This window comes from Sus scrofa, chromosome 8 (genome assembly GCF_054392235.1).
Source record: "Sus scrofa isolate SSC_HxYL_T2T_F1_AM1 chromosome 8, Sscrofa_HxYL_maternal_Yorkshire_Landrace_v2.0, whole genome shotgun sequence".
Taxonomy (NCBI): domain Eukaryota; kingdom Metazoa; phylum Chordata; class Mammalia; order Artiodactyla; family Suidae; genus Sus; species Sus scrofa.
The window spans coordinates 132281594-132308895 of record NC_139390.1 but is presented as its reverse complement, the minus strand read 5'-3'; the positions used below and the strand labels follow the sequence as shown (position 1 = coordinate 132308895).

The window sequence follows — 27302 nt, the reverse complement described above, 5'->3', positions numbered from 1 at the left end:
TGATTCTGATGAGCAGTTACATCCAAAAAAAACCACTGATTAAGAGGCAGGTTAATCTCCTCTATCTGTCCTCTTTTATTACTACCCTTATAGTTTCTTAAAGCTATTATTCATGATGCTCTCCACTTTATCATTGTCAGTTTCATCACCCAGCCCTTCCTGAATCTCCCTAATATATGTCCCAAGTATGAATTTGTTCATTCATCCAGTTTATGAATATATACCGAGTACTTATGCCCAGTAAGTGCCAAGTTCTCTTCAAGGCGACACACAAGACTACAAGCCCTGGCCTCATTGGACTAGCACCCTAACTTCTCTGAGCCTCGGTCCCTTCATCTGTAAAGTGGATATATTATTTCAAAATATTACACTTTCTCATAAGGTTTTTTGGGGATGAAAATAAATGTGTGTAAAGCAGCGTAAAGTCTAACATCATAGAAGTGTTGAGTGATTCTCAACTATAGTAATTTTCATTATTGTCGTCATCATATCTTTTCATGACCAACTATTTGATCCAGTGTCAGTGTTCTTGGGGAACATGGACAAAAGCTAAATTTCATATTACGATCTTGTTGGTGTTATAACCAGCTCGAAGCACATCTGCTTTACTCAGTCACAGCAAACTTGACAAGGCTTAAACAAAAACAGAGTAGAAGTCACGTCAGCAAAAGGGAAAATGTTGCCTCCTGCTTATTTAATATATGCCTCAGCCACAAAACTCTAATTTCCGAGTTTTAACAAAGTAGATTACACGGCAGATGCCAATGCACGTTTATAACAAAACATGACCTTATGTTCCTGTCCGTGAAGGTGAGAATCCCTTTGGGGGTAAGATTACCCAAGAGCAGTGGGTGACCCCTTAATCCTAAATAGAACATCCTCTCATGAGTGGAAACCACAGTTTGTGAAGCTTAAGAAATGAATTTCGCTTACATTTGCACTTAAAAAGGCCGAAACATGGGCTAAGCCAATTTAATCTTCCTATTTTGTATTGACTCAGAAGCAATACATGGAGCCAGGTTCAACTATCCAGTTAAATGCATTGTTTCAAAATGGAAACCATTATATCATCAATTTGAGGGAAGATGAAAATTGCCATTGCTTTTGAGATATATGTTTGTTTTTCTGTTTTCTCTTTTTGTTGTCGTTGGCAGAGCTAACCCTCTTTCAGTAAAGAAAATGATTACTAGCAGGCTTTCTGGAACAGTCCCCAGTTGGGTTAGCCTCCCCTGTGCTTGCAGCAGGGTCTTGATTGTCTGATTTTGTTAGCTCTGAAAAGTAACCCTAACAGAACTACTTCAAGAGTGTAACAGTGAGCAACAGGTGATTTTGTGCCAAAGGACCAGAAAATTCTCCATGTCAATATATAGGTCGCTGGTATATTCTCAAAGCTAATTTTTAAACTGAGAAAGAATAAAGGGCAAGCAGTATCCTTAAGTTCATAGATCCTAAAAATTATTTTGTGGCAGAAAAGAGGAGTTAGTAAGTGTTCATGTACCAAATAGGTATTGTGTACAAAGTATGTATCTCACTACACAGGTAAATATAGTGCAAGGCCTGTTCTTAAAGAGCAGCCAGTGCAGTCACAGTCATGTAAGAATGCTTCGTTCCGTGCCTCATGGATGGTACCCTAGCTGGGTTACTCTGGTGTCTTGGCTAAATACTAGTCTCAAGGCAGGACAGTCCACTGTTCCAACATGTAGGGCCCAAGATACATTTTTTTCCTACAGATTCTTGAACTTCGGGATTTACATTTGGGTTGCAGCCTTTCTCAGAAGAGTTGTTTCAAGGCACATTTTCACTGCTGGATTTAGTCTCAGCAGGACAACCAGGATGTAGGGAGGTATAAAAAATTGAACGAAAAAGACTCAAAGCATCTTGGTAGTGTCAGGGAGGAAGAATTTTCCTCAAGCCTTCCTGGTCTAAGAATTAAAATGACATGAGACAGATTCACAGGAGAAAAATGACACAAAAGCTTAATAACATGTATACTTGGGAGAAACCCAGAAAAAGTGAGTAACTGGCTGAAATGACTGCAACTTTCACCTTAAAAACCATCTTCAGCTAAAGGTAAAAGAGGATGCTGGGGGGATGGTTTGGGGCTTCGAAGGGAAGGGAGAGAAATCATGTGAAGATGGAGAAGCAGATGTTTGGTAAACAGATGTTTTCTGGGTCAGGCAGAGACACTGGGACACGGGGGTGGGGGGGACCCTGGTCTCTGATCCCACCGAGGTTCCCGCACCACACCTAGCCCTTTGTTTGGCAGAAATCTCTGCTGATACCTCTACTTGGGGTGGGGCCTTCAACCTAAAACTTTTTCGGTCATTAGGGAGAAGGTCAAAGTTTCTTCCTGAGTCTTTTGATCCTTTATTGTTTTCAGCTCAAAAAAATCTGAACACTACAGCGACACTTTGGATGGCAAAACGTACTCCCCTTCCAGTAGTCATGATGATTTTGTTTCTATTTGGTGTGAATTTTATTTAAACCAATTTTTTTTTTTTTTGTTTTTTTGGCTGCACCCATGGCAATGCAGAAGTTCCGGGGAGTTCCCTTCGTGGCGCAGTGGTTAACGAATCCGACTAGGAACCATGAGGTTGCGGGTTCGGTCCCTGCCCTTGCTCAGTGGGTTAACGATCCAGCGTTGCCATGAGCTGTGGTGTAGGTTGCAGACGCGGCTCGGATCCCGCGTTGCTGTGGCTCTGGCGTAGGCCGGTGGCTACAGCTCCGATTGGACCCCTAGCCTGGGAACCTCCATATGCCACGGGAGCGGCCCAAGAAATAGCAACAACAACAACAGCAGCAAAAGACAAAAAAAGACAAAAAAGACAAAAAAAAAAAAAAAAAAAAAAAAGAAGTTCCCAGGCCAAGGATCAAACCTGAGCCACAGCAGTAGCAATGCTGGATCCATACCCCACCGGGCCACAGGAAGATCCTTTTTTTATTTACTTTTTTTTTTGGCTGCCCCATGGCCTATGGAATTCCCGGGCCAGGGATCAGATCCAAGCTGCAGCTGCAGCAACACTGGATCCTTCCCTTAACTCATGGTACCGGGCCAGGAATTGAACCTGCGTCCTGGCACTGCAGAGATCTGCCAATCCCAGTGTGCCACAGCAGGAACTCCTATTTCTTATTTCTTTAAGCCAACTAATACAGTATATTGCAGTAGATCATTTCAACTAAGATATTCTTTTCAGACCATTTTTGTTACATAAGGAGACTATTTCATTTGCTTAGTCTAATGATTAAAATGGACTTCCGGTCTAGTGGTTGTATCCATTGTTATTATTCTGTTTGGTCAACAGTCTAATGAGTAAAATGGACTTCCGGTCTAGTGGTTGTATCCATTGTTATTATTCTGTTTGGTCAACTCTGTTTCTCACTTGAAAATTCCCTAAGAAAGTACTGCTCTTTAATGGATGCAAGTATTTGCAAGTGTTGGTAAAAAGTCCCAGATTTTTTACAAGGGGATAGAAGAGAATATTTTTTTACTCTTACGTTGTTTGTGTGTATGCATGTGTATTAAGTAAGGCAAGAGCCTATCCTTCTCAAACTACATTTAGTAAAAGGTATATAATCCTTAAAAAAGAAAAAAGCACAACTGTAACATGACATCCATCAGATCTGATTTATAACACTTTTTGAAAGATTTATCCAAAGTCCTGTTACTCCACTAAAGTTGGAAGCAATTGTTTAAAAACACATATGATTTAATTGTAGGTCAAAAAAAAAAATGCCTCTGTCTACAAATAATTTTCTTCCATTGTGCTCTGTTTAGTTTAACCATGAAAGCAATTAATTTCATAAGGGGTTGGAAGACTATTCAAAAATAAATATATATCTCCTTCTGACCCCTGGAATTTTCTGAGCAAATCATTATAAACGCCACAAATAACGTCCTCACCTCCTTCTACAGCATTAAGGCACAGTTCTTCATGAACCTCCCAAGTGCTCTGTGTGTGTAGCCTTTCCGTTCTCCCTCCCCAGCCAAAAATAAAACAATCCCCCAAACAACGGTCATACACAAATTACTCCATTTCCCTGTTCCTGGGTTTCTTTTATTTATTTAGTATTTATTTATTTATTTCCTTTTCTAGGGCTGCACCCGAGGCATGTGGAAGTTCTCAGGCAAGGGGTCAAATCAGACCTGTAGCTGCTGGCCTACACCACAGCCACAGCAACGTGGGATCCAAGCTGCATCTGCAACCTACACCACAGCTTACAAAAACGCTGGCTCCCTAACCCACTGAGTGAGGCCAAGGATCGAACCTGCGTCCTCATGGTTCCGAGTCGGGTTTGTTAACCACTGAGCCATGAAGGGAACTCCCCAGATTTCTAACTATACCAAAATGGACGTAAAGTCAGTAACAACCTCGGAGGGTGATTTTGAGATATACATAAGTGAATCGCTGTAAAATGAAGAATGCAGGTGAAGAGACAGGTGCTCCATAAAGGTGAGAAAATGGTAGCTATTATAACTGCCTGAGACCCCCTGGCGAGCACATGTTCCATAGTTTCCCTTCCTCGAAGTTACCTTTCCTTCGGCGTATTGATTGGTGCTATTGCATCCTATGTGCAAACCATTGTGATTCAATACCACAGAACACGCGGAGACCCCTAAGACACCACTACCTGACCTGAGGAGCTTGCAGTCCTCTGGAAGACGGAAAACAGATCACTTTCACAAAAGTCATTAGAAAATTGCAAGCAAACTTGTAGAGAGAGTTCCAACAATAGATAAATCAGTGATTTCCCCAAACCAGCTTGACTGCCAGACTCTCCTGGGGAAAGTGCTGTTCAAAAATATAGATTCCCAGATCGCAACCCAGAACTCATAAGTCAGAACCTCTGGTTTGTAGCCAAGGAACTAAAAGGTGATTTTGATGATCATCCAAGTGAGAAAACCCTGGGATTGTCACAAATAGTTGGAGATAAAAACTTTTTTTTTTGCTTTTTTAGGGCCACCCCTGCAGCATATGGAGGTTCCCAGGCTAGGGGTCAAATGAGAGCTGTAGCTGCTGGCCTACGCCACAGCCATAGCCATGCTAGATCCAAGCCACGTCTGTGACATGCATCACAGCTCACGGCAACAGCAGATCCTTAACCCACTGATCGGGGCCAGGAATTGAACATGCATCTTCATGGATACTAGTCAGATTCGTTTCCACTGAGCCACAATGGGAACTCCGAGATAAAGACTTTCTGTTAAAAGCTACCCTTGACCAGGAGTAGGGACACATTTTCTAAGAGTGGGGATAAAGGAAGCGTGATGTCACTTAAAAGACATTTTCTAACGTGTTTCTAACGATGGCTTAATCTAGACTTAAGTAGGAAGTAAGGTCTTCTGGTGAGAATGACACAGGAAGACGTGTGGTTCAGGGTTTGGGAAATGCGGAGAAGTTTGGAAGCGGGGCCATGGGGGGGTGTTACAGGGATAACTAAGGATGCATTCAGTTGAAGGTCCATTGGGCTGCAGTATGCATTCCCAAGTCCAATTTATACCTGGGCTAAGGTCACTCTTCTCACACCCCCAAAAGTTTATATAGGTGAAAATGCACTGGCATTGTCAGTTACAGTACATTTTTAATATTCCTGACAAGATCAAGCATTGTGAATTCCGAGTATCAGCTGACAGCCTTGTTTCCTCTGCCCAGTGTAAAATGTAAAGAATGATCTCTTGAAATCTCTTAAGAATCAGGTTCCCACAAATAACAATACATCTACCTACTGTGCTCTCTCTGGTGCTCTGTGGCTGGCATCTGCATATATGAACGCCCCAAGGGTGAGAAGACTTCATAATTAAACTTAGGTTGGTGTTGCTTTTCATGTGTTTTTTTGTTTGTTTGTTTTGTTTTTGTTTTGTTTTGTTTGTTTTTTTGGTGAGTGAACTATTTTATTCCTCTCATTTTTCCACATCAAATTCTCAGTGTTGTAAGGGGTCTCCCCTGGTTCCAGGCAGTTACTGGTTCTTGGGGGACGTGCTCCCGCGGCATTATCGATGGCCACCCTCATGAGAAGGACAGTGATGGACCCTGTTGCTCCCCATGCAGCTGTGACTTTGCTCTGCAGTGACGGCCTTCAGTGGCCTCCGTGTCCACGTGACAAGGGACCTCGAGAGGGACCTAGTTCTACTGAAATCAAAGTGTCCTCACCCCAAATCGTATTCTGTCCCTCAAACTAAACCCAGGGCAGCGAGAGGTGAGCGGACACACAGTTTGGAACACAGTAAATGACGACCCTGAAACTGAGGCCGTCACTGCTGTCTTCACAGAGCCTCTAACCCTGGCTTGGCCACCTAAAAACGTCACACTGTCACTCTCACGACCTCTCTATTTTCCTAGGCTTTTTGCAGCTGCCTGCTTTTTCACCCACAGTTCCAGGACTTCACATTCTAGCATTCCACGTATTCTCTTGGCTAAACTCTCAGACTGGACACTGGACCTTCGACAGCCCTGGGGGTTGGGACTTAGCCATCGTCTATGTCACTGCTCGGTTCTGAAAAGAGAAAGTGAAAGCCCAGAGCAACCAGAGTCAATGCCATCATCATGGATACTCCACGTTAGTCTTTACAGTGATAATAACACCCATCTGATACTGAGGACTCAATGCATGTCAAAGATTATGCTGAGCACATCACATAGACAGTAAATTTTTTTTTCTTTGTGTTTCAGGGCCACACCTGCAGCATCTAGAAGTTTCTGGGCTAGGGGTCAAATCAGAGCTGCAGCTGCCAGGCTACACCACAACCACAGCAATGCCAGGGCCACATTTGCGACTTACACCATAGCTCACAGCAATGCCAGACCCTTTACCCACTGGGTGAGGATCAAACCCACATCCTCATGGATAGTAGTCAGGTTCTTACCTGCTGAGCCACAACAGGAACTCCTAGACAATACAATTTAAGATTGGAATGATTTCATTAGAAAATATGAAGCTCAGAGGGGTCGTATTAATTCGCTGGTTCCTCAGCAAGATGTAATGAAACAAGTTTGCCACACTCCCCAGCTGCATGTTTATAGCAGCCTTTGCCCAGAGCTGAAAGAAAATGGAATCCAAATGGTAAAGATTCAGAAACCTAGGAACTCTGCCCAATGGTCTCAGGTGATGATGAGTGACATTGAGCAGTAACATCCTCTCTCCTCTTTTCTTTCATTCTCTGAGATGCTGGCCCTGATGCCAGCTGATCTTGTTCATGCATCTTCGATACAGTCCTCTAGAGGAAAGGTCCTGGGGGATCTCCAGAGCTCTGTGGTCCATCACTGAGACTCCCTGAGAGGGAGCTTAGTGTTTAATGTAATAAGGACTCTGGAAGGAATTCTTCTCTTTTTATTTTTTCTCCTTCGTGTTGCAGGTCATGCCTCCCTGTGAGAACTGGATACGTGCATAAATGCTGCTTCTATTATAGCTGCAGGAAAATCACTTCGAAGCACATTCACTATAGTCTTGTAGAGTGTAGCCTCTCCTGGAAAGTAAGCCAACAAGGGTGCCGATGACTACAAAGTGGATCTGTTTCTCGAATCACCCTACTGCTATGGTAGCGTCCCCACTTCTTGTATGTCGAATGCCATTATTTGCAGTGATCCATATAGCTTGAGTCTTACCTCGGTGATCCCTTAATCAGAGGGTTTTATCCTTTTTACTCATCTAGAAGCAAATAGACACAGCAGAGTATCCAGTATTGGTAAAGCCTCTTCACAGTTCACCAATATTCTGATTAATTGAGTTGCTGAAAAATATAACAGGCTCTCCAGACATGGGTCGATGGCAACCCCCACCCCCCAGTCATTCCTCAGGAACCTTAGAAATATTTCAGATCCCCACTCAGCTAGGTGGCTTTCCCTTCTAATTGGGTTGGAACAGATATGAAAGGTTGAGTATGTCAGGCTTGGGGTAGAGCCATAGCAGAGTCTGAAAATGCTTCCATTTCGTATGTACACACACGTGGTCTTAGGAAACCTATTTCTGCATGAAGAGACCAGCGACACAGTCCCTCTGACAGTGGTTATCAGGTCTGAATGACACTCAGTTTTTATCAAGCCTCTTCTCTGAGTTATTGAAGCCTCCCATAATAGCATTAAGTTAGTAAACATTGCCACGCATAAAGCTCTTGCTGTTATCATGGAAAATAACAAGCAGCTCTCCTGAGCTGGCACAGGAACTGTGGGCGTCAACATCCCTTTCATGGCAGCAGCATATCCACACCATTTCATTCTACCTCAACATGTAGGCTCGTGGAAAGATAGGCTATTTCCTTTGTATCTATTGGCAAATTTTCTTTCTAATAATTGCTGAAAACTTCACTCCAGTAAGCAGTTAGGCCTGCTGGTTGAAGAAAATAGATACATTATCCGAGGTAATAGATAAGTCTCATTAAGAAGATGGAATAGACTAATTCCCAGCATATCTCCCATGCGTGGGAAAACGAAATTGTGAAATAGAGCAGTAACACATCAATTATCCTTTCTGCGTGGAATTAGATGAATCTCACTGCTACCTAGCACATTATGTAATTTTTTTATAAATAACCATTTATAGCAGTATCTCTGTTTGCTGTCTCCTAAAAAAAAAAGACAGCAGTCCTTCTATTCCAAATAAGACTTATTTCTGAAACTACTTAAGGAATCTAAGTATTCTGTTTAAAATATATGTTCCTACTTATGAATACATGCCCAAAGAGTGAGTATTGAGTCTTAGCCTAAAAGCAAATGCTACACATCTGATAGTAATGCACTTTTAGTGAAAATTGGCTCCTACCAACTAAAGCTAGCTATTAGCATTCAAGATAAAGGTTAACGAAATCTTGGGTTGGATCATGATTTGTAATCAGCTTGAGTAGTTTCTCAGTTTTTTCATATCAGGTTATGTGAATTACTTGAAAACAATTTCATTTCTTGAGTAGTTTCAATATCTTTCTCACACTTGTTTACACAATTCATTTTTTATTAGCAAGTATTTTTATATGGCTATATTTCATATCACAGGAGTTAAATTAATGGAAGTTTATAAATGAAAACTTTGTTCATTAAAGTAAAGAGTAGAGGACTTGTTTTAACCAGTGGACTGTGTAATAAAAACAAGATAATGACAATAGACATGTTTGGTACATTGTAAAGGTGATATTTTAAAGAAGAAAGATATTTGTAGGTACCATAGTTTTTAAAAACATCTTAAACATCTTAAATATTAATTGGGAGAAGAAGAAGCACAAATTCTGCAGGTTCTGAGTCTGAGACCAGTTCTATGCCAAACACAATTTACAGGGAGAATGAAGGCTAATTCCAGAAGTGGAAAAGCAACTGAATAGGAAAGTCATTCCTAGGAGACAGCCATACTCTGAAATCACACTTGCCACTGTGCTATGTTTCACAATTTGTGTGTGTTAGTCTGTTCAGGCTGCTGCAATAAAATACCACAGACTGGACTGCTTGATCAGCAGCTTATTTCCCATGGTTCTGAAGGCTGGAAGCCCCAGATCAAGGTGCCTGCAATGTAGGTTTCATTGTTTGGCCTTTTAGACGACACTTAACTCCAGAAGTCATCCCTCCACTGCCCATCATTCCAAAACCAAGGTTTGGTGGCCCTTTTTCACAGTGCCTTTCACTACACAGCCCTTTCAGACCCCAAATTCACACTGCAGTGAAATTATACAGTAGTGTAATTGCAGCCAATCATCCAAGAAACAGTTTGGGTTTTCTTTTTTACCAATTATAGACATATAGCATGTTCAGGCTCGTGATAGGAAGAAGTTAGAAAGTAGAATTCACTTTCTAAAATGTCTAAAATGAAGAGACATTATTTTTCTATGGTTTTAGTCACTTTGAAAAAAAGTTTATGTTACATTACTATCTTAATGCTCTCTACTAAAAAAAATGGGAGATCCCTTTATGACACAGCAGAAATGAATCTGACTAGGCACCATGAGGTTGCAGGTTCAATCCCTGGCCTCGCTCAGTGGGTTAAGGATCTGGCATCGCTGTGAGCTGAGGTGTAGGTCGCAGATGGGGCTCAGATCTGATGTTGCTGTGGCTGTGGCATAGGCCAGCAACTGTAACTCGGATTGGACCCCTAGCCTGGGAACCTCCATGTGCTGCGGGTACAGCCCTAAAAAGAAAAAAAAAAAATTGAAATACTTTTATGATGGAGATGGAATAATGCTAAATATAACACAATACAGTTTAAAATGTTAGAATAGTTTTTAAAAATCCTTTAGACTTTCTATCTGTGAAAATATGGGTAAAACAGTAAAATTATTTTCCTAAAGTTATGCTCTTATCAATGATAACTCTTGGCTGAGAATTTTAATTAATTACACTGAATTTAGTCACCAACTTTAATACAAATATGCGTTGAAAGTTTTCGTTTACAACCTCTAAGTTAGGAGATGTTATTTGCATCATAAAAGAATTCACCAGTTATGAAAGTACCTACTACTAAAACGGGTCTGAGAATAATGAGTTCCTTCCATATATTTACTTGTTATTCAACTTATAAAACGTTCCGTGTTTATAAAAATATTCATGAGAATGTTGGTTTATTCAAAAGTTTCCTTTTCCATAATCTTCTCTCTCCTAGGCTGTGCCAGAGAAACATATGACAATCTTTATCCATTTATACCCAGCATACACATTAAGATCCCATGTATTTGAAGGTTTAGTTGTCAGACACCAAGATATGAAAATATGCATAAATATATACAACACACTGAGCAAAATAAGTTTGACTTTATGACCCTTTTTCATGAACATGCATTTGAAAGGTCTGCGTAAGAAGATTTTGCAGTGCCTGAAGAGCGACCGCAAGTAGGGACGATCACTGCCAGTTTCTCACTGCAGAATGAGAGAATTTTCCCCTTTACCCTACAACCTAAATATCACACGGAGCTTAAGGACGAAGCTGACATTTTAAAAGATCACCAAAGTGTTCTCTTTCCAATTGCAATTATGCCCTCTCTCTCAGTGGGAGCCATTGTCGGGGTCTTTTCAGCTCTCCTGCATCTTTCTGGCTTGCTGTCATTATCCTGATTATCTATTCATTTGCAGCCCAGCACTCATTTTATGAAAGATCATGTCTGCCATTTCTATAATGAGTGCTTGACTTTTACTGCCAGCATAAACACATAAAATATATAATAATTAAAGTTCACTAGTCACCAAAGTCTTGAGATCCGTCGCGTTGCTAATTTGATTTTTCAAGCAATTGCTTCTCCGTGAACAAGGCTGATTTTGCCCCCTTAGGCGGTGTGAGATTGGGGTGAGAAGAGAGGACTCTAACCTAGCGAGAGAGCAATTTGAGTGGGCACCATATATGTCAACTTTAAGGTTCATCTTCAGCCAAATAATATTACATCATAAAGCACAATGCCTCTTAGCGCCAACAAGAGTCTCATCACTATTGGAACATAAAAGTTAGTTTAAGTATTAAAGCTTGAATAATGCACACTTTTCAAAAGAGTTAAATTTTATTCAATACGTACTTCATATTGTGTGGGCTATTGTTTAAGGAAAATTTCCATTGGGTTAGTAACAATGGGCATCTGCATAACGTATCTGGAAACCTCACAATATGTTGACTTACATTGAGTAGGGACATCTTTATTTTGAACACGCCGTCTTGTTTTGATAACATTGGCAAAGTCCCCAAAGTGCCTCATGATAATGAATACATCTGACGTTTACTTTAATCGCAAAGAGATTAATGAACTCATGCGATATTCATGTGGCTCTCTGGGGACATCAGGATGTGCTCCACAAAGTGTAATGTTTGTAAATGGATACAGTGGAATACATGTTATCCAAGGAACTTGAATGGTCAAATCCTCAGCAAATAAAGTACCAGGAAATAAAGAGACAGCTTCTACTTATACCAGTTTTCTTTAAGGATGCTGGAAGTCATGACAGGACAATTCAGAAAAAGTGCAGGAACCAGAAGACCTGCATTTGAGAGCTGGCTGGGTCCTTACCAGCCTGGCGACCTTGGGAAATTTTTTTCCTCACCTCTTAGCCTCAATCTCCTCAGCTTTAAAATAAGAATTTAAAAACATCAGCCTTCTTTAAGTCTTATGCAAGAATAAGGAGTGAGGCGGAGGGAGTGATCAATCAATCAATCAGTCACTATAATTCCTCCCTCACAAGGTTATTTTAAGAAGTAAATCAAATGATATGCAATGTTTTTAATAAGTGCTTATAAACTTTGCAGCATTATGCATGCATTTTTATGGTTATTCCTTTGGAAAACAGGTCTTCTAGATAAAGTGTGCACTTTACTTCCCATACACAGAAAAGTGAATGCCTTCAGAAAACATTCCTTATTGCCTAAGGACATGGAACACTGTTTTCTTAATCAGAAAACCAGATCTGACCAATTAAAGATTTTATGAAATTATCTTCTTCAAATTAGAAAGTGATATATCAGGTTTGAAGCAAGACACCAAACTTCTCTGTGTATGCAGGTCTGTAGTATGTAGCAGTTTCCAGCAATAACTGAGCTTGTAATTGAACCTATTCCTGCCATGTGGCCTGTAGTGGGGAGGTGGGCAGGTCACTTCACCTCACCTCACCTCAATGGGCAGGAGTTAAATGTGTGCTCATCTCCAGACCCCTTCTAGTACTAACATGCTGTCATTCTCCTTAATCACCTGTAGTAACTCTTTACCAACCCTGAGCAACTTCCAGTTAGTTTACAGTAGTTCTAGTCATACATAATGAGAAACCATTTTCATATCTTTTGATTAAAAGAGACAACACCTTTTCTGCCTCATTCAATTGTCCTATTCCTTCTTAGTAAGTTGTTGTCACTTCCTTGGTGGGTATTTTTTCTTTTTTCCAGCAGTATAATATCTGTTGATATTCCTCTGATTTCAAAATAAAGCTTCCATTGCCTGGAAAATGATCCAGCAAATATAGACCCCGGAAGAGCAAATACTACCTGATCTTGAAAAATTTAGTCTGTCACTCTTGGAGCATGAGTGGTCCCAAACTCAGGAGAAATGTGCAGATGCTTCAGGATAATCAGAAAAGCAAAGCGTATCCAAAATTCACTTGAATTCTTGCATTGTCATTGTTAAAATGTAGTGTGTACGTCAAATTCTTTCTCGAGATGGTCAAATGCAAAGTCAACACACGATAACTCTGTGCTCATTTAAAGGCACATGCATATTAATAGCCAGCATTATTACATAATATTAAATACATAGTCAAAAGAATCAGAATAAGAGTCAGAATCCCTGGTTTTTTTTTTGGTTTTTGGTTTTTTTGGTTTTTTTTTTTTTTTTTTTTTTTGGTCTTTTTATCTTTTTCAGGGCCACATTCACAGCATATGGAGGTTCCCAGGCTAGGGGTCGAATTGGAGCTGTAGCCACAGCTACAGCAACACCAGACTGCAGCCATGTCTGCGACCTACACCACAGCTCACAGCAACACCAGATCCAACACTGAGTGAGTCCAGGGATCAAACCCGTGACCTCATGGATACTAGCCAGGTTCATTAACCACTGAGCCACAATGGGAACTCCAGAATCCCTGGTTTTAAAACAGACTCTAATGATGTGACTTTGGCCAAGTCACTTAAGCTCTCTGAACTTCAGTATCTTCGTCCGTGCCATGAAAACTTGTTGACTTCATGGAATTATTTACTATGCGGTTTCTAAAGCAGGTCAGTAGCTATAGCCATCAGGCCAAACCTGATTCAGGACTGGTTTTGTAACTACAGAGGTAGAGTTGAATAGCTACAGCAGAGGCGATGTGACCCACAAATTCTAAAACATTGACTGTCTGGCCCTTAACACAAAATATTTGCTGAGCCCTGCTCTAAAAGGTGATACTTATGAACTTACTTGAAATGCTATATTCACCTGTGTGATTTTAGGCAATCTCAGTGGATTGGATTTAAGCAACTGGCATTTGGCTGAACTAACTGGAAGAGCTAGTTAAAAGTTCAAATTAAACGGAGGAAATGTCTTCTAATAGTTGTCTTTCAGCTATTTGATATTGCTGAGATATTAGATGTTATCAGCAAATATTTGTTATGTCTAATACTAAGAACTGATCATTAAGAGGTTTTACTAAAGGAAGAAAAAATTGACCAGTGCCTGATTCACCGGAAGTTGAAGGAATTTGTACAGCTCTGCTGTTCAAATAGGACCACTGAACTTAATGGAAAGTTAAATCTGAAACTTTGATAAGTGTTTTGCCTCAGTCTAAGTTTACCTACATTTTCCAAGAAATGAATGAAAGAAGTGAAGAATGAATGAAGAACCTGTTGAGCTGACATTTTTCTGAAAATTGTCTGCACACTCTTATTCATTTTTTCTCAGTAACCATAGAGAGGAAAGATTTTGTGAGCACCCAGAAAAGGGATTTAATAATGTGAGTTTTCCAGTTCAGAATAGATCCCCTCGCTGGGTCAAAAAAATACTTTGTTTTTTCAGTTATTCCCAAACTTCTTTCTCAGTGACAAGTATCATTAACATTAGTAAGAGATTCCTAAATATCTTTTTAATTTGATTACATAAAATTCACGAGTGTATAACAGGTGGATGTTTTTGAGACATTAAAATTACAGATTTCATCCTGACCAGTCCCTAGCTCCGAGTTGCCTCAGTACTTGCAGACTGAAAATACACCTGGAGGTCTCAGATCATCAAGTTTCCATCATCACGTGGCTAAAATTCCCTTTCCCTATGACAGGCCAAGAAGGTTGAAGACCTGGGGTATAAGAAGGAGATCCAGGAAAGAAAAGGAAAGCTGCACCTGTTCAGGCCAGAGGTTTCCAGAAGAGGGCCCAGGATGGGAGACAGGCAGGTGGAGAGACAGATGTGAGACAGACTGAATGGCACAAGAGAGGTGGGCCTGATCATTCCCTTCCCCTGAGAGTTGCTGAAGGGAGCTCTCTGGGGCCCCCAGGCTCTGTACCCACAGAAAAGACCTCGGATGGCAGAGAAGCCAGAGCCTCATGGTCAGGAAAAAGCAAAGAAAGGTTTAGTCTCCATTCCCAGGCCTCCCTTCCTCCCAGGGGGTAGGAATGCTGAGATGGTCACATGGACCACCCTTGGGGTCCTCAGTGGGTGACAAGGAGATCCCACTGGGTGTCCGAGGGGCTAGAGAATAGTCGGGGGCTGGAGGAAGAAAATAGTAGAAGCTGAAATAGATGCTCAGCACCTCAGAGACAGAGTCAGGAGGGAGGAGGCCCGGCCCTAAAGGAGGTGAGACATACATTAGCCAAGTTGAGCAGGCTGAGCATCTTGCTGACTCTAGCAGCCATCACTAGTTAAAGTCTAAAGACTGGGCCCAGGCCCAGGGTTCCATTGTAGCTCAGTGGTTAACGAATCCAACTAGGAACCATGAGGTTACAAGTTCGATCCCTGGTCTTGCTCAGTGGGTTAACGATCCGGCGTTGCTGTGAGCTGTGGTGCAGGTCGCTGACACAGCTCGGATCTGGCGTTGCTGTGGCTCTGGCGTAGGCCTGCAGCCTTCTGCACCAAACACCCGCAGAAGAGACCCACTGGAGTCCTCCGTAAACCCTGATGCCATCTTGGAAAAGAGCAAGGGAAACGAGGAGGAAGCAGTATGATGGAATAATTTGCTCAAGTAAATTGAGCTAAAGCTAGAGACATGTTAAATTATTAGATCCAATTAAATTTTAAATCATAGAGCTAATTTTAGTTGGGTTTCCACTGCTCGGCGGGCCCAGTGCTCCTGAAGAAAATCAATGAAGTTCTAGAGAAAAGCTACATTTTCTTTGTACACCCAAATTGTAGTATGAATAAATTTGCAATCATGCTACAATTATGTCCTGTGGTTGGAGGAAACATACTGATGAAAATTTTACTCAGCGTCTGACACATCCCTGCAACTAAAAGAGATAATTCTTCTCCAAATGGTTACACGTCAGAGGCTGTGTAGGGTAACAGAGAGAAATATATTGAGGGACAGACCTGAGATCTAGCCCCAATTCAACTGTTTACTCTGTGTTAGTCACTAAGAAAGTCATTTGATCCCTATAGCAGCTTCCCAACAGATGCGTCTTATTTGATGAACCGGAATATTGCTAAAATATGGACCCCTTCAGCCCTCAGAACAGCCAAGGCAGGTCTGGGGGCACCTGGAGCCCCCAGCATTTCACCTCTGGCTACCAAGAGCCTTTGATTACTCTAGTGTGATGTATAAATTTATTTTGTGAGTGTTGAATGCCCATGATTTGAGGGAATTATGCTATATGATTCCATTTCCTCATCCATAGAATGAATGGAGGGAAGTAGAGAGAATAAGTGATGTCTTCAGGAGTTCCCTTGTGGCACAGCAGATTAAGGATCTGGCGTTGTTTCTGCAGCGGCTGTGGCACAGGTTCAATCCCTGGCCCAGGAACTTTCAAATGCCTTGGGCATGCCCCCCCCCCAAAATTGATGTTTGTGGTCTTTTCATTCTAGTAGTTCATGCTTCTCTGAACATGAGGGGAAAATGCCAGTTGCAAAAGAATCACATGACCTAAAAAAGGAATTTCTGCACTAATTTTTTAAATTTCTGATTACCCCTAAATTCTTTTTCAATAGAAACAACTAAAAGTTCAACAGTCCTCTAAACAGTATTTTTTTTAAAAGCTCAGCAGGAATTTGCCTAAGAATAAGAAAATTAACAAAATTTAAAAGTCCTCATAGGAGTTCCCTTGTGGCTCAGTGGGTTAAGGATCTTGTTTTGCCACTGCTGTGGCTCTGGTTCCTGCTGTGGCACAGGTTCAATCCCTGGTCTGGGAATGTCTGCATGCTGTGGGTATGGCCAAAAAAAAAAAAAAATCAACTGTCCCATGCAGAAATTTACCTAAGAGCAAGAAAATTAGCAAAATTAGAAAGGAGCTTGTAAGAATACTGTAATATTCAAAGGCAAAACCAAAGTTACCTATATGAAATTAGAAATTTGCATCCATCTTTCAGCAACCTGTTCTTTAATAAATAATTGTAAAATCAATTTCTAGAGTTGTGATTAAGGATGGTAAATGATCAATGATTAATGCAATTCTCACATACGGATGAAGCTGTTATCCTCAACGTAAGTAAAAAGCCTTTCAAGAGAAATGCCTCAAACCTGTTGAATATTTTTACTTGAATATGAAAGAAGGATCTTTTGCTTCCCTACTCCTTTCCTCTGAAATTTGATCATTTATATCAATAAGAAAAAATGTAATGCAGGCAGGATTGATCTAGTAGCCGTTTTCAAATTGAAGCTAGGTTTTATGGACTTTTAAGATTTTTCTGTTCAATGAGATTACAAATGTTTTAATACTTTTGGACAAAAGAAGGAAATGCAGTGTTCTTGTCAGTGAATCATGAATCATTCACTGACTCATCGGGGAATACGTCTCCATTAAGAAGTCTGCACCAGAACCGGTCCAGAGAAAGAATGGTTGTCACACAGGCTGACAATAATAATTCTAGCCTCTGAGTTTTGGCAGCCCACTAAGTGCCAAGCAGTGAACAAGATGCTTTTCTTTATGGCCTCATTAATTCTCATCATGATAAAGCTCCAAACTAAATAGCACATGTAGCTCAGAGTGTAAGTAGCTCACTCTCGGGTCACATGGCGGGAATGTTTGTGACTATACTTCACCAAGAGGTTTTACTCATCCAGTTGTTCATCACAGTCTACTATCCAACTTTGTTTCTAATAGTTTAAGCGTTTACAGCACCAAGTTTATCCTTTCACGTTTCAAACCCACGGGTTAACGCTGGAGTAACACTTTGCTCTCCACGAGCCAAGACTGCCATCTTGTGGACATTCTGTAGATAATAAAAACAATCATTTCAAGGAACTAAAATTTGTCTTTGCAGTCATTGAGTTTTGCCACTAGATTCTCACCTTGTTACACACACACACACACACACACACACACACACACACACCAGTGCTGCTTATAATTAAAAGGAAAATCTTGGGGGGGGGGAATGTGGTTTTCTTTTAACGTGCCAAAGCTTTTGAACCTTTAAAACCTTCTTTTAACGTGCCAAAGCTTTTGAACCACCTTTAAAAAAAAGCATCTTATTTACAGAGACTCATCTCATTCTTCTTTAAGGCAGTGCATTAGATTTTGCTAAACTTTCTTGATCTAATCCTTAAATAGCTTTTGTTATGTAATAAAAAACAAGGAGGACGTGATAAGACCTTTCTGACGGAATTTTCAGGAACATTAGATTTTGTGGCAAAAATTGAGAGAACACTCTCATTTCCTTCCAAAGCTTCTATTCCGCGTTAGTCTGTATGCCTGGAATTTGTTGTGGGCTGGTCAGAGCTCTACTGAGGAGTTCCACCGCCCAGCTGCTGTGTGTATCCCCAGAGATGGGGTTTCCCCAAAAATAGGGTTTTCCTGCAATGCTCCATGAGGTCAACGATCTAAAGACAGCTTTGTCATGTGGTGCTGCTTAAAGGCATGTAGAGACGTCTCTTTTCCTTTTCCCTCAGTGACTCCTACCAGCTTTGCCAAACCTAAAAGCTCTACAATGAAATTCTTTGGATTTAAGGCCCTTGCCTCCTATGGAAATCAAAATGGGTGACACAGAGTATGTCTACGTCAATCATTATTTTGAAAACCAAATTATTTTCCAGGTGTAGGAATAATGACACCGCATAAGTGATACCAGATACCATGGAGAAGAAAGAGTAAGCAGGAATCGTTTCCTCAGTGAATATGTGAACGAATGAAAGAATAAATTCGCATAAGTTGAGGGTATTGAAAGGATTTCAGTGTTGCCCAGGCCATTGTGGTTCGACATTAATTCCTGCCTAGGAAAATGCCTGGCAGGAAATCACGCGTTAGGTACTTATTGAATGAATAGATGAATGGGAGGGAATGGAATAAAGTAGATAATAGGGTTAATGCTAAGATAAAAGTAGAGTCCGAGGGTAGGATACATGTACCAAAAAGCGTGTCGAGCATAGTCAGTCAATAAAAACGTGCCTTCTCCGTGGGAGGCAGTGTGGAAGATGGTGGGTACCTTCATCGAATAACCACACATACTGTAAGTGATAAGTGCTGTGACAGAAATCCCTCCCACTGCCACAGAAGCTGGCCCATGGAGTGTGGCGGAAGCAAGACCACAGGGAAACGTGGGAGCCCGTTTTGTGCCCAGATACGTTCTCATTAAGAAGGTGCTGCTGTGGTTTCTTTCTATTTTTCCACGTACCTATACGTTGGAATTTAAGAAGAATTCTTTCTTTTAGCAATGACTATCACTGTTCTCTCAAGATATTCAGCAGTGCCCTGACAACCTAGTGTCCTTAGGGAGGCAGCTGTCTACAGGGTTGGCTGGCGCCATCTGAATGGTGTTCACGGATAAGCCAAGCGAACCTCTCTGATGCTGTGATTACAGATGTGTGCGATGGTGCCATGCAGACCCCCAAGGAGTTGCTCCTTTGGCCCAAGGGACTGTTTCTCAAGTGCTTTGCTCAAAATTTAGCTCCATGGGTTATTACCTCATGCTATTGGTGAAGACAGATGAGAAAAGAAAAACGAAAGTCAGATAAATTTGGGAAATGCTGAATTAAACAAAGTCCTACAAATTGTCTTTACTACTGATCTGCTTAAAGCCTTGAAGAGGCTGACTTCTTTGTAAATTTCCAAAAGGGTGTTTCTCAGAGTTGATGAACTGTAGGGCCCTTTTCTTGCAAAAGCCCACTAGGTACCAGTGTCCCTTGGAGCATCCTTTTAGAAATTCTAGACATGCAAATGACTTTATCTGGGATAGAGGCTGGAAAAAGAGTGAAATTGAATCCATTAATATTCATAATCATTCTAGGAAATGTTCGGTTAATCGCATTTCCTGCTCTTTTTGATCAATGCTCTGAAGCAAGAGAACTTTAGACCATTTTCATGAGAAAGAAGTCCTGGGTGTGAGGGAGGCCTCAGCACAGTGTTGGTCCTGGAGTGTCAGCAGGGGGCGCTAGGGGTGAGCCTGCGGGGACACGGAAGGTCAATGTCAGGGAGGTGAGACCAGCTCGCCACCAGGTAACTCAAATGGAAAAGGCTCACCGCTTCCCCAGCGTTACCATTTCGTGGGCTCTTATAGACACGTGGGTGACATGAAAGCGGGTTTTTTTTTGGTTTTGTTTTTGTTTTTAAAAAAGGTAAATACATCACCAAAAGTAAATACATCACTAAGCCTTCTAGACAGACGTGGTTCTTCTCTCTAAAGTTTTGAGCAGTCTCTCCCCAAAGAATCTAAGAGCTGGAGCAACAGTACAAATATGGATCCACATATCCTAAGCGTAACCGTGTAAAAATGATAAATGAAGCTAAACGCCGTTAGGTAAAATACGCTCTATCCTGTTATCTGGACACATACACCTTCATGACCCCTAGGAAGCCAGGTTTGAGTTTCTAATTCACGGACTAGCTGGGGGTTTGGCGCTTACCTAGTGACACAGGACGTCAGTGCCGTGAGGTGTCTCCCACACCAAGGTGTGTGCACCTGAGCTTGCACATCCAGCTTATCCTCACACCAAACACCCCAAACAACACCCTGTAGACCTGTGTGTACCCAGGGCAGTGAGAGCTGCTCTCCGGTGTGGTATATGGGGACAGGCCGTCAAGAGCCCTGGATGAGCCGTCTGAGCTGTTTGGGCAGAAAAGACTAGGGGAGCCTGTGGATGGTCAGCACCCAGGACCTTGGCCCTGAGGTCTCACCCATGAGAAGGGGCACAGCTGGAGGGGGATCAGAACTAGGCAGGTGTTAGTAGAGCCCCAAGTGTCTTGGGAATTGAGAATAAAACCTCTATGAAAATCACACTTTTTAAAAGCTGCAGTCTTTGCAGCTATGCCCAGACTCTGGGGCTGAAAAAAAAAAGAAGAAGAAAAAGAAAAAGGGTATTTCACCACTTCTGAAAAGCCTCTGGTCAACTTTACTTCTTGTTCTCCAAGGTAAGATTATTTCCCCTTTGGCTTTTAAAGGAAACTAGATCGGTTGTGTGAAAAACCCGAAATGATGTATTTTATCAACTTCAAACTTGTCCCAAGGCTTTCTCCCACACTGTGTTAAATAATAGAAGTCTTTTTAATTGAATTTCTTTGTGTGCAGCATATGCTGGGCGACATTATGCCAGCATCTTGCTCTAAGCAGCAAAACGTTCTTCATAAAAGCATTAAGATCCAGAGCGTCGTTCTGCATGTAGGGAAGGAACACAGAACTGCAGCAGCTTGAAACCACATAAAAACAGCGCCTCAAATGTAATTGTAAAAACACGTTGCAACAAACGGGGCAGTGGGGGTGGGGGGATATTTAGGATTATAGAATGAAACCCAAAAAAGAAAGGAGGGAAGGGGGGAGGGAGTGAGGGAGGGAAAGCCAGTGGCACAAGTCTGTCTGCAGAGTCAAAGCAGTAGTGTTTTGCATGTCCCAGCTTTCCATTTGCAGGCTAATCTCTATTCGTTTCCCTTGACAGCCATCATTCTTTAAAGATGGGCTTATGAATGGATGCGTGGTGGACCAAAGCCACAGATACATCTACATTAACACATGATTGTGTATTTTACCCCCAAGGATCCTGGAGCTTCAGCAGAATGGTGACATGGACATCCTGAAGCACAAGTGGTGGCCCAAGAATGGCCAGTGTGACCTGTACTCCTCAGTGGACACAAAGCAGAAAGGAGGCGCCCTGGACATCAAGAGCTTTGCAGGAGTGTTTTGTATCCTGGCTGCTGGGATCGTCCTCTCCTGCTTTATAGCCATGCTGGAGACGTGGTGGAACAAGAGGAAAGGCTCCAGGGTCCCATCGAAAGAGGTACTTGATTGAAAACTTCAGCACTAGGTTAAGCCAACACGCAGGCTGCATTTCCAGGGAGGATAATCGCAAGGAAGGGGATGATGGGTTGGGGGAAGGTCTTTGGTTCTTCTTTCCTTGAAGAGTGAAACTAAGTCTGGGAAATGTAAAAATTGGTAAGACCATGACCATTCTAAGACATCCCAGATCCATGAAGAGGAGATGATAGTGTTTGAAAGACTGACCATCTCACGAGCCATAACGTGCTTGAAAGTCTCCCAAATCTCAGGATAGACCTTACGTTCATGATTTTCCTAAAGGCTGCGATTCCCTTGATCAGTTCAGAAAGATGCTTATTATGTAATATTTCAAAGAGTCGTTTCACTGGTAGGTAAATTACTTGTGTCTCTGGGATTCAGCCTAAAAAATGCAGTGTTACAGGAAAATAATCAGTTTTCTCTTCACCACCAGTGACTGCTTCCTTCTCTCTGTATGTAGACTTAACGCATGATCATGTTTTTAGCTCTTTGGTGGCTCTAAGCTTAACCAATCCACACCATGGAATAATCTAGAATTCCATTTTTCTCCTTACTCCTCATGGGTCCGCCTAACTCCAGGGCCATATTAAAATTTACCAGAGGTTCAAAAGGATAGTTTCAGAGCTTACATCTTTTAAAATGGCCTATGCCTTATTTTCATTTTTTAAAAATATGTGGGATTTATAAACTATTAGAGATTATCTGAAGTTCAACTATGTGATTTATTTATTTCCCCTGGACCAAACAAGTAAAACAATTTTAGCAATGAAATTATATTCACTAAAGCTTCACAAATTGAAATGGCAAACAACCTGAATTTGCTGAATGATTTGATTCGCTGGATAGTTGCAAAGGACAGTTTTAAACTTTCTGTAACTAGACCTTGGCTAACTGATGCCTAAGCACATCCTGAGAGGATCTGCTTTAAGGCACAAATGAAAATGATTTCTCATTTGCATATGAATTTGTGCATGTTAATGAATTCTTCCAAACAGATTGTTTTCTAAAATTGTCCGAGGGTTCCTTTCTATCACCTTATATGCGAAATTGATCAGCACCATTTATAAGGAAGAGTTTGTCTTTGCGAAGATAAATCTTAGCTTCCTACCTGTCTGAGAGATTATATATTCTAAATTAGTGGAATATAAACTAAAAATTTATCACATTTTACTGTAGTGTGTTCTTTGTGGAATAAACTTCTGGTATCTCTACTGACGATGATTCAATGCAAAAGACCACATTAATGCAACATTGTAGCCAAGACTTCATATTCTCAAAAATCTGGAAATTAAGGACTCCCCAAGCTCCTTATATTTTGATTACTATATATGATATTAAATTTTTGCATTATTATATCTGTTGATGGATGACTACATTATAGTTGCTGTGGGAACCATAAAATTCTATCTTTCAACCCTCTGAAGTCTCAGTGATAATATTGCATTAATGGATATTTTTATTGGATTTTGAAATGAGGAAGGAGAAGGAAAAACAGTGATGCACATCAAAATATTTTTCACAGAGGAGTACTATAATTGCACAATGAAAAAAATACATCCTCCATTCTAATTCACAGCAGCTAAGCCAGATCTGATGAACAAATATTTTCTCCTTTTATGATTAATAGAAATTGTTTAATTCTCCTACATTTAATTTATTGAACTTGGCTATAAATGAGACCGATTAAAAGGGACAACTGTATTTCCTGCGCTATTTGTGTTTTCCAAATATTGGGCTTTAATGCCCACTTTTAGTGAAAATCCTAAGGGATTTATGAATTCGTTTCAACTCCAGAAATCTGAAGTTGTACTTCCTTTTTCTTTACTAAGCACCTTCTTACTAAGGCTCTAGTAGTGTAGCTCAAAGCATCTTTGATTTGGAGGCCATTTAGCATAAACCTGGCCCTAAACTGAAGCTGTCACTCCCATATCATGACTTGAAGGGGGTCTCTAAACGTTCCCATAGGGACCTCACGATACTGCCTCATTCAGGTACTAGATAGCTTGAGTGTATGAAATCCCTCAGGAACGGATTCCCTTGCATTGAATTTGCTCTCTCTAAACAACCTGATAGGTATGGCCTAAAGAGAAATAACACTTTAACAGTCACTAACACTTTAGTGTGAACTAGCTTAGCAACATAGTATCACTTCTCTCCAAGAATGGAAAGTTAAGGTTAGAAGCCTGCAGTGGAAAGGAACAAAAACTCCACCTTGGACTGAGACACCCTGAAGAAGGAGGACGCATGCCTGAAGAAGAGGGGGGGGTGGGGGTGGGAGGAGTGGCCAAAACCATACTTTCTATTTGTTTAATTTTGCCTGGGTCTGTCCCTGCTCTCATAGACGGCCATCACCCATCTACTGCCCCCCAGATTTTGTAGTTGCATGTGGCGTATGCTCATTTTAGAACTTTTATTGCAAGAAAAGTATAGATAACCTGATCTCGGAATCATAATGGTACCCCCAGAACCTAGCAGTGCCTGGCTCATATTAGGTGCTCAATAACTATTTGTTAAATGAATAAACCCCAAAGTTCAGTTCATTACCTCTCATGTTTGCTGAACTACTTTTTATTATTTTTTTAACCATGGAAGCTAGTACTGATGAGAACCTTATCTTCTTTTTCTTCATCTCCAGGATGACAAGGAAATTGACCTGGAGCACCTCCATAGACGTGTAAATAGCTTGTGCACAGATGACGACAGCCCCCATAAACAGTTTTCCACCTCGTCAATTGACTTGACCCCTCTGGACATTGACACTTTGCCAACACGACAAGCACTGGAGCAAATCAGTGATTTCAGGAACACTCATATCACCACAACAACCTTTATCCCAGAGCAGATCCAGACTCTTAGCCGCACACTGTCAGCTAAAGCTGCCTCTGGTTTCGCTTTTGGCAACGTGCCTGAGCACCGAACTGGCCCTTTTAGGCACAGGGCGCCCAATGGGGGCTTTTTCAGGAGTCCTATAAAAACAATGTCATCTATTCCTTATCAACCAACTCCTACCCTGGGGCTCAATCTGGGTAATGATCCAGACCGAGGCACCTCCATTTGAGCATCCAACAAAAATCTCTTCACTGTTCCTTTCGTAGGACTCCCTTTGCAAGGAGCGACTGTACTATTGTGGGACTAACATGGATGTAACATTTTTATTTTAAATCAGGATTATTAGTAACAGTTCTAGTTCTTTCTCTCTACCTTCTCCCTCCTCTCCGGCCTCTCTTTCTCTCCTTCTTCTTCCCTCTCTTCCCGGACATTTTTGCCCTCCACTTTTTTTCATGACTCAATTTGTTCCCCCAGAAGGTAGTCTGCTAGGATTCTATTAGTCAGCTTTTCATATACTGTACTTCAAGTATAGGAAACATGCACTGAGCATACTAAGAGTATATGCAGGATTAATTTTACATAAAGGCCTCTTGTGTAACATTTCTCTATTTTTAAAACTATAACTGCAATAACTTCCGTCTTTTTACATTCTTCTGCTGCATCCATACAGTGCTCCACTGCTGTTGAGTGTCCTTTAACTGTGGACCAAAGGCAACCCCTGCAGTGTTTATAGACTAATTCAAAGACCATTCAGGCCACATAATATGAGAATGCAATTTTGTAGGACTACAAAAAAGCCATTAATATGCCAGTCAAGACTACAGTTAAAACTACTCTCGCACTGCACCAGTGCATATGACCTTTATGTGATTGTACAGTATTAAAAGGTTGTTTTTCTTATGTACAGTAAACTTTATCATATGGCAGCAGCCTCTATTGTGTTAAGTAAATTAGTATCTCATATATATATATATATACATATATATGCACCTATATAATGTGTATATATATTAAAAGGCGGCCATTGCTATTGCAATTCATTTAATAAAGCTTTAGTTTAAAAAAAAAAAAAAGTATTGTATACAGGAACTATGTATAGCGCAGGAGGTCTTTTCAGTTAGAAAAGGCAGGTTGCTTTAATGTTATTCTGACTCGCATTGTTTGCCAACAGAGAATATTTTATACTTTTGTTATTAAAACATCCAGGGCGATTTAATATTGGTTCCTAGATGTAACTCATTTGAATAGATTTTGCATTTGTTATTCAGCGATGTATAAAGCTAACCTTGATAATTTTACTTTTCATTAATTATCTAAATGGAAAATGCTATTAGCCGAACCTCGTCCACCACAGCACATAGAGCTCTATTCGAGTTTAAATGTAGATCCTTGAAGGTTAATAAATTCTCTTCCAAAGCAGTAAGCCAATCCATACAACTGTAGTTGGGGAGATCTGGGAGCCCTTAAGAGATAGTGATGTGGCCTTAATTACTGTCATGCATTGTCCTAAAGAAGAAAATATTAACGACCATACTGGGCTCTCGACTTCACCCCCTTTTTACATTCAGTTCTATTTGGAGGAGTTATGTATTTTTTACATTAGTGCCAAGTGTATAGAAAGATGACAACAAAAACAGTGCCTCTTTGCGCACGACCCTTTTAAAGTAGCATTCTTACCTGTTAGAAATGTAGAATGAACTTTGTTTGTAATCCTTAAATTAAGATGTGGTGATGTAGGAAGCAAGAACTTCTCCTGTGTTTTTACGCAGCCATACACTTATTTTAATCTAATTCATTCCGTGGCTAGGATTGATAGAGGAATCAGCCTATGTGATTTGCTTTAGGAGAAATTAAAAGGTATATTCTTAAGGTATATTCTATTTTGATGCTAATTCTGTTCTGGGGAGCATCTTGTACCGTCACTGTTTTTGTACTAAATCTTCAAATATTGTCTACTGTGTAAGGCAGAAAAATTTCTTATCATGCAAAAACCATTTTGTTTCCAGGGTAACAAGTATCTAAGTGCATGCACAACTTGTTTTCCCTTGTAACACTCATGATCTCATTCACGACTCTGATTTTAAAACAAACGAACAAAAAAAATCTTTACAACAAGCTATAGAGGGACATACCAGATGTTTGCAGTGATTTTAGCTATCAAAAAACTGTTAACCATGTACAATATTTAAAATAGGCCTATTTTGATGTATTGCCTATTATACAAATACACAAAACACTTTTTGGAGGCCTCAGTTATGAGTGGCAGAGCTTTCTGTGTATAATTTGTCTAAATAATTTGTCTAATAAAAATGTTTTCTAAACTTGCTCTCATACCATTGAAGTCTTAACTATACAACTTGAAAATGCTTACTCTCTCACAGATAGAACTGAATTTTTCTGAAAATTCATCTTGCATTCATAAAAACATAAAATACATTCAGTTTTGCTAGCAGAGCAATGCCAAAATGAGTGGCTCTCTGAGAACAGTACGAAGGGATGCTCTGAACCAATGAAAGACGGCCTTTGTGCTATTTGAAATTATTTGAACTAACAATATATTTGTTTTCCTTTGTAATGTTTCCATGAGCACTTTTTGGGGAAAGAGTTATCCTGTTTCATGTAAACAATGCAGCCATTATCATAATCGCAGAATGAGGGCTTTTTACATTAAAAAAAAAAAAAAAGAAGAAGAAGA

General features: G+C 40.7%; 2 protein-coding genes across 8 annotated transcripts in view; one reads left to right on the top strand and one right to left on the bottom strand.

Annotated features, from left to right (window-relative positions):
• LOC146401057 (uncharacterized) overlaps nt 1–27302 on the bottom strand; it is a 499586-nt gene that overhangs the window by 139137 nt on the left and 333147 nt on the right. The window lies entirely within an intron of this gene.
• GRID2 (glutamate ionotropic receptor delta type subunit 2) overlaps nt 1–27302 on the top strand; it is a 1344144-nt gene that overhangs the window by 1284987 nt on the left and 31855 nt on the right. For 4 of the 7 annotated variants that reach the window (XM_084973393.1, XM_084973394.1, XM_084973395.1 and 1 more), the window contains one exon: nt 21521–21761. In XM_084973393.1, the coding sequence (XP_084829519.1) occupies nt 21521–21761 (241 nt within the window). Of the gene's footprint in view, nt 1–21520; nt 21762–24413; nt 26929–27302 lie in introns of those variants that run through there. The other 3 variants (XM_021100736.2, XM_084973396.1, XM_084973392.1) reach the window with 1 other exon arrangement.